This window comes from Agelaius tricolor, unplaced genomic scaffold (genome assembly GCF_023055355.1).
Source record: "Agelaius tricolor isolate 1412-34295 unplaced genomic scaffold, bAgeTri1.0.p SCAF_7, whole genome shotgun sequence".
NCBI lineage: Eukaryota > Metazoa > Chordata > Aves > Passeriformes > Icteridae > Agelaius > Agelaius tricolor.
The window spans coordinates 35041631-35049549 of NW_027269267.1; the positions used below are offsets into that span (position 1 = coordinate 35041631).

Here is a 7919-nt window from a genome sequence, read left to right on the forward strand (position 1 = left end):
TACCTGCCCAGTGGCCTCTTGGGCTCCACAGAAGCACTGATGACAAGGAGCAGTCAAATCCCACCACAGGGAGGTCATCACATCTTCTGGGAGTCATGCAAGGATGCTGTGATGCCTGGCAGCCATGTCCCAACCCACAGTAGCACCAGCCAAGGAAGCCCCTTCTGAGCCACAGCTGGAAGAGAGCAGCCTCACCATGGGCATGCAGGCAGCCTCCTCTCCCAGCCCTGAACAGGTGCTGCATACACATAAATGTCATCACCCCTGCCCTCACACTGTGTAGATTCCTCTTCCCTCCACAGTATGAATAGTCACAATTCTTCATAACCAGAAATAGCAAGGCATAGCATTTATGATTCTACACCAATATGGGGGAAAGGGGATGAAAACAAGGGGGAAAAAAGGCATGTACGTGCATGCATCTTCCCCAGAAATTGGCTGTAAAAGCGTGCTGAAGGAGGCAGGCTGGAAAAATGACCCTGGGTGCTAGGCAGGACATTACTGTGGGCAGGAATAACTGACATGGACTCACTGGGCTCTTCAGTGTGCCTCCAGCACAGCACAAAGCACTCCAGCTGTCCCTGAGGCTCCCCAAGAACACCAGCATCAATATTGCATGCTCACAGTAACATCTACGTTACAGTTTTACAGACCGCATAGGCTTTTGTCACTCAGCTATAAAATATTTACAGAACCACAGTCTCAGCAGAGAATGCGAGAATTTAAAGCTTTAAATATTGATAAGAAAATGAATTAACATTTGATTGCCACCCTAATATCAATACTAAAGAAAAAAGTGTTTTCCTTCTAGCAGTGCTGTTGAAAACCTGCCTTAAAAGAGCACAGACCCATCAATCCCTCCCTCTGGCAGAAGTCACTCCCTGCCCACCGGGAACAGGCAGGCACACACCTGCAGGCAGAAAGCTGGACATGAAACCTGCACACTTCTCCAGCAGGAAGGTGCAGCGGAGCCTTTATTTTCCTTGGCACTTGTCACTCGGAGCCTGATCCTGCAACACTGACCTGTACGGCGATCCTCTATTTAAAGCAGAGCTTTTCCTAGCATCCTGCCGAAATCCGTGCTATTCCTGACAGCTATTCACCCACCTGTGGGAAAGCACCGGGTGATTTCGGGCCCTTGACAAGTGGACATGCGTTGCCTACACGACCTTCCCTCATCCAGGCACTGCAGGAGCAGTGTCCCCCCACAGCACTATTCCCCCACAGGAGCACGGGGACTCCGCACCCCCCGGGCTCCCAGGGGGCTCTCAGGATATCCCAAGGATAAGGGATGCTGGGGGGGGGCCTTTGCTCGTGCCCACATCACCACCCATGCCGGGCCATCCATCGGTGGAGCAGGCGGCACAGGATGCTGTTTAAACAACGGGAAAGCCCCCGGTGCGGATCTGGCGCGCCTGGCCCCGCTCCCCTGAGGGAAATGGGGCACGGGGCCCTGAGGAGCCCGCTCGCTCCAAGGCCGGGCGCACGAATGGCAAAGACCCAAGGTCACCCTCCGGGCAGGAGCTGCACCAAAGCGGACAGCCGGGCAAGGGCGACGTGCCGGTAACGGGAGCAATCACGGAATAGCTCGGGTCGGAAAGGACCTAAAGGACCACCTCATTCCAACTCCCCTCCCGCGGGCAGGGACACCGTCCCCTAGAGCAGGAAGCCGACTGCCATTCCCACGTTGCCCGTCCCCGAGGGCAGCCCCGGCACACCCGGGGGGATCGGGGGAGCCCCGCTCGGGCGCGGCTCCAGCGGTGAGGGGGAGGGGAGGGGGAGGGGAGGCGGCGCCGGGGGTCCCGCGCCCCGCCCCGCCCCGCGCGCGCGGCCCGTCACTCACAGTCTCCGCCTCCCCGCGCGCAGCCCGGCCCGCCAGCACAGCCCCGCCGCCATCGCGCCGCCGCCACACGCCCCGCGCGCCCATTGGCTGCGCCGGGACACGCCCCGCGCTCCCATTGGCTGCGCCGGCGGCGCCCGCGGCACGCCCCCGCCGCGCGGTGGGCTGTGACGTCAGGCGGAGGCGCGCTCCCGGGCCCCGGCGGCGCTCCCGCTGCTCCAGCACATCCCGGCTCCGCAGCCCGCGGGGACCGGGATGCTCCAGCTCCGCTCTCCCCGGTGCGCCTGTGACTGCCGCGAGTGGGAACGGTTCGTTCGTGCAGAGGATGAAGAGACAAGACCCAAGATAACACAGGATGTAACTGGGCGGGGTCGGAAAGAAACAAACTTGAGAAGAAAAGGATCCGGAAAAGGAAATAGGGATTCTGATTCTATTTTCCATCAGTCCAAACTTGGACTGAGCATATAATATAATTTTCTTTGCCATGATGCTGGAATGTGCCAGACCCACAAAGTATAATCCCAGCAAGTTCTCCAATATTGTAGATATTTCAGCTTCATTTCCAAAGGACACACACTTGGATCATGCCACCTCTCTGTCCTGTTATCTTTCATTCCTGCCCTTCCACAACTGCTGAACATGTTGCTCTGGCCATGGGAGAGAGATTCCCAAGACACTCAATTGCAGTAGCTTTCCTAAAAACAGGAGATGGATAATGAAGCACCCCAAACCAGTGCCCCCGGTCCTTGGAAAACCCACGTTCACATCCACGTAGGTTCATCCCAAGTCTTCATGGAAGGGCTTTTTCTTTCCTAGGATCACAGAGTTTTGCTGTATAACTTTGTTGTTTTCCTGACACACAATTGTCTTTCCTTTGTCAGTGAGCTGTGTGGAAATTTTCCAGTGTGGCTTAGCATCACTTTACTGGGGAAGTGGTGTCAGCAAAGCATGAGCTTCCCCTCCTAGCAGAAATAAAATCTGCTGTTTTGCAGAGCTGTGCTGAACCGTGAACGTGACCTCGCTCAGCTTCCCTCCCCCACGTAATCTTGTGTGCAAGTCATGGGTGATACCACTTGAATCTGACACACTGAGATAGCAAACATTTCCTTATCACCAACAGCATGACAGAGTTAACCCTTCTCAGCACAGATCCACTGAACTGTGTGTGGCAGAGACTGCTCCTTCTCCCTCCTGTCACTGTTTCCTCCTTTGCTCTCTCCTCTTTCCAGCCTTACCTCCTTGGGGAACTTCCTCATGAAGGATGATATTGCACAACATGCTGGAGGAGAACCTTGGATTTGTCTCCTTGCCCCTCTCTTATTTCTGTAGGGACAGATTTCCTTCCTGGCACCTCTCTTGTCTTTTCCCCTTCCAGCTCCAAGACTCCCAGGTGTACAAAATGCTCTCCTTCCCCACTTCACTGATGAGGATGGCCTGCAGTGGGGAAACAAAAGAGATGTGTGACACCTCATAGACCCTCTTGGCTCTTGTTTCTTTATGGCTGCCCACAGAGAGAGGAGAGCAGAGCAGAGCAGAGCAGCAGCCTGGATAGGATGTGAGCAGGGGTACAGCCAGACCAGGCAGAACCCCTGAAATGTGCATCATGGAACCATAGAATATCCTGAGCTGGAAGGGACCCACAAGGATCATCAAAGTCCAACTCCTGGCCCTGCACAGGGCATCCCAAGAGTCACACCATGTGCCTGACAGCATTGTGCAAAAGCTTCTTGAGCTCTGTCAGGCTGGTGCTGTGACCCCTGCCCTGGGGAGCCTGTTCCAGTGTCCAACCACCCTCTGGGGGCAGAACCTTTTTCTAACATCCAACCTAAACCTTCCCTGACACATCTTCCTGCCTTTCCATTAAGTCCTGTCACTGGTCACCAGAGACAAGAGAAGAATCTTCCTTGCAGGAACAGCATTTAGTGTGACATCAGGGGGAGGCAGGATGCTGTGCTGACAGGAGCAGCTCTCAGGTTTTGTCAGAAGTCCAAATAACCTTTCTTCAGCATTAGCAGCTGAGCATGGGTTTTGCATCAACCAGTGCTGGCAAACCTGGACTATCCTGGCCTGTTGCGTCCCTTTGACTTGTAAATGATCATGGGAACACAGGGACATTAATTAAATCTCATTACCATCTTTTCCCTTCTGTATTCTGGGAAAAATACTGCACCTGTCCTGTCCTTTTAAAATGGGAAGCCTTTTAAAGATGCTAAGTTTTCACTTAATTGGATTAAAGTAGTGTAACATTTTCCAGGATGCTCAGAAGGTATTTATGAGCCTAACTCTCGGTGCCATCCTCAAGAGTTAGGTATGAGGTACTTTTGAGGATGTGAATCCTATAGCAGCAGTATGGTTGGGGTTAAGACCCCTGGAGCTGTGTGTACATGAAGAATACGTGCAGAAAAGGGTTGCTGAGCTAAGTTGGAACTGCTCATCAGAATTAGGATATTTCTGTGAGTGCTTTTGTGTTTTGTGTCTCCTTGCAAAAACTCATGCGCACAAATGTTTCAGCTCAACATGAGATAACTGCAAACAAATTAAACAGAGGGAGGGATCCTGCAATTTCTCAGATAAACAATAAATTATGAAGGTCAAATGACTCATGGACTGTGCTGGTGAGAATCATTTAGCAACTATAAAGGATTGGGAAAAATATTCTAAAAAAGGATAACTTACCTATTAGTTTTTCTTCTCATATTTCAATAAAGCATCACACCAAATACAGTGTACTTTAATGTACAGTATTTTTTTAAATTGCTGGATTTCAAACACCTTATTTGTAATCTTGGTCTATTATCTTTTGAGATGTTGAACGAATAAGGTTGCTACAAAAGAGCAAACCAAATATTTTGGTAGGATATGTGGTGGTCCTTGTTCAACAAGCATTTTCTAATTCTGTGATGATCTCTTAATGGTATGATAGTGACAAACCCAAGTATTTTTGAATGAGAAAGGGAAAAAGAAGCAGTGTACTACTGCCGTACTGTAGAACTATTAATAAACCATGCTGATAAAAAGAAAATTTTTATTGGTATCTTAGTGGAAAAAAGAGCCATGCTGCTGCCTGAAGCTATTGCATGTCAGTGTCCTCTTGACACTCATTTACTTTGATTTTCAAGAGAGAAATGAGCATCATAACAGCCAAGGCATATTGTGCCTTCCTGTCTGTGTTTGTGTGAACACAAAAGGATGTCCTCCTCAGCTCCTGTGCAAGAATGGGAAACAAATAACTGTTGGCACCAATCTGGCTGAGGCTCCGGTGCCTCTCTCTGACAGGCACTGGTTTTTGCTGGCCAGCAGTGTCACAGTGCTCCTGTGGTGAGCGTGCTGCTTTGGGCCTCAACTCCTACCTGCCCAAGTGTTTGCTGCCTCCCAGCTTGGAGACCACAGATCACCCAGGGAGCTTTGTCCTGCTGTGCCTCCTGTGCCACCAGACTGGCAGGACCCAGAACATTCCTCTGGCTGCCCTGGGTGATTTGAGACCCTGGCAAGAGGCTCAGAGACCTTGGCATGGAGTCAAAAACACCCGTGCCTTCGATTTTAGTCCATGGAAACAATTACCAACTTTGTGTGAAGATTTACAAGCCACAAGAGTTTGAGTAGAATGATAGTGAATTTATCACTGGGTGTAAAAGTAGAATTTTGGTTTTTAGAACGGGGGTTCAAGAGGCAAGATGGAGGAATCTGGGTGTGTCCTGTCCTTCTTCTCCTTCTTCTTGTCCTCCATCTTCTGCTGTGATGGTGACACTTCTGGATTGGTTTAGAGTAGAGACAAACTGTCTAACATAGGTGATAGGTATTGGAAAATTATTGTAAATAAAGTACACGTAGTTCTTAGTGTAAAAAGCTAACACCACCCCAAGGGCAGGGGCTGTGCCTCAACCCAACCTGCTGGACAGGTCTCAGCAGGTCAGAGAAAGAATGTAATAGATAAGAAAAAATAAACAACCTTGGAAAAGCAGAACCAAGGAATCTCCACTTCTTCTTTGGTTGCGGGGCTGGGAAAAAAGAGACTTTCTAACACCTCCGGGGTCATCTCAACCACAGAAACCTGAGACCAGACAGCACACAGCACTCCCTCATGTCACACATCTCCTCCTGTAGGATGAGAACCAAAGGAGGTATGTGCCTTCCAGCACAAAAGTTTTGAGAACCTCCCCCAAAACTGTGTTATCATACAACTGGAAATAAGTCAGCATTTTCACGATGAAAAATTAATTGCCCAGTGTCTATTCATTGCACTGTTATGTTCAATGGAATTGCAGTGTGTGTTGTATCCCAGCAGTGCAGAGTGTTTTAATCCACCATAAATCCATGTAGAGAGTACATCATCTGGGGCATTTAGAGTGATGGAAGGTGAAAGGAAGGATTTTGGTGAAAGTGCATTGAATAGCCCTGGTATATTGAGACAGGATCTTTTTGTCAGGAAAAGCTTTCTCTGTGGTCTTGAAGCTTCCCTTTTTCATCTACCTCAGAAGCACCACTCAGGCAGCTGCTTCCTCCACTTGGGAAGGGCAGAGAGCCCCTGCTACCATCATCCTGTTGAACCAGGGGAAATGCACAGCTTTATGCTCTTGGATCCTCTCCAGATCTCAGGAAACGTAAATACCCCTGCTTACCTGGGGTGTTCTCTGGAGGTTGCTTGTCCAAGTCTGGTTCTCCACCTTTGAAATCAAACTCTTCCCTTCCCCAGTAAGCTGGGGATACTGGTAAACACCGTTAACAGATAGAAAAAGAAAGTCCAAAAAGGCAGAAACCTCTGGAAAAAACAAAGGGCCAGTAGCTGAGATGAAGCTGCAGGGAGTATAAACTAGGAAAACTGGTCCAGCCATAAATTGAAGAAAATGCTTGATAAGAGATTTGAAGAATTCCTGTTTCCAGGCATCAGGAGGACATTACAGTGAATTCATTGCTGTACAATTCAGATTCTGTTATGTACTATGCAATTTTGGGAGGAGATTATTGATAATCACTGGAATTCAGAAAAGTCACAACATTTTCATGCTGGGAAGCAGAACACACCCTGTGTGCTCTGTACACTGGCTGGGAAGATTAGAAGGTTGGGGCGGGCTGGGGAAACAGGGGAAACAACTGGGAAACAAGAGTTTGGAAGAGGCTTTGGAGAGGTGTGCTTGCCAGTTCTCCAGGTGGGAGCAGGTGATCTGTTACACAAAGAGGTGTGGTTTCTGCACTGGGTTTCATATGAGCTGGCAACAACAACTCCTACTCCAGCAGGAGTGTGTCCTTTCCCTGACTGTCCCTTTCCCTACAGGCAGAGCCTGGGGAAAATGACCTTAAACACATGGTGACGTTCCAGGTGAAGTGAGTGGTGGGGACACTGCTCTCCTTTGCACTGAACCTCTGCTCAGGCACGGTGGTTTGACTTAAAGTGAAGTGGCTACACTGTAGTTCAGAGCAGAAATATAACAAACCACGGGGCTATTTGGAGCAAGTTAATTAAAAAAAGAGTGAAGTGCATCATGATGGGTGTCCTACATGAAATACTGGTAAATTGTGAGAGGAAATGAGGATGCCAGGAGGAGATTATGATGCACATGTTGAGAAGGAGTGGCCAAGAAAGCAGACTGTCCTTCTTAATATTGTTGTTTTGACAGATTTCAAAACTCCAAACATTCTGTATATCTTATAGTTGATTATATAAAAATGTTTGTTGGTCATTATATGATCACTTTTATTTCAAAGTCCTGTCTCCCTATAGATTTGATAATGTTTTCACCTTTCTTGATTGATTAAACTCGCTTTCCTGCAGGATGCTTTGAAAGCCAGGAGATAATCTGCAGGCTTGTTGACACCATAATGCTATGATGGCTTGTGTGCCATTAAAATAGATCACAAAAATGTTCATCTATAGAACCTGAACTCAATACATTGTGTCAGTATACAGTATAGATCCCTTAATCCATAGGCTATTATTAAAATAGTGGATTAAGGAGTTGTTTGGGATCAGAGCATGCTGTATGTGTAACAAAACAGTTTAGCTGAGATTAGTACTTATTACTCAATGCAAAATTTGATTGAAGGATTCATAGGTGCTTATAATATCACAGTTTTTATTTTA

The 7919-nt window shown here is 48.5% G+C and overlaps 1 protein-coding gene across 2 annotated transcripts in view; it reads right to left on the reverse strand.

Annotated features, from left to right (window-relative positions):
• The window catches only part of CLYBL (citramalyl-CoA lyase), a 166950-nt gene extending 165006 nt beyond the window's left edge, over nucleotides 1-1944 (reverse strand). For both annotated transcript variants that reach the window (XM_071430907.1, XM_071430908.1), the window contains exon 1: nucleotides 1844-1944. In XM_071430907.1, the coding sequence (XP_071287008.1) occupies nucleotides 1844-1896 (53 nt within the window). In that variant the 5' untranslated portion in view covers nucleotides 1897-1944. The remainder of the gene's footprint in view (nucleotides 1-1843) is intronic.
• Between the last annotated feature and the right edge of the window lie 5975 nt (nucleotides 1945-7919).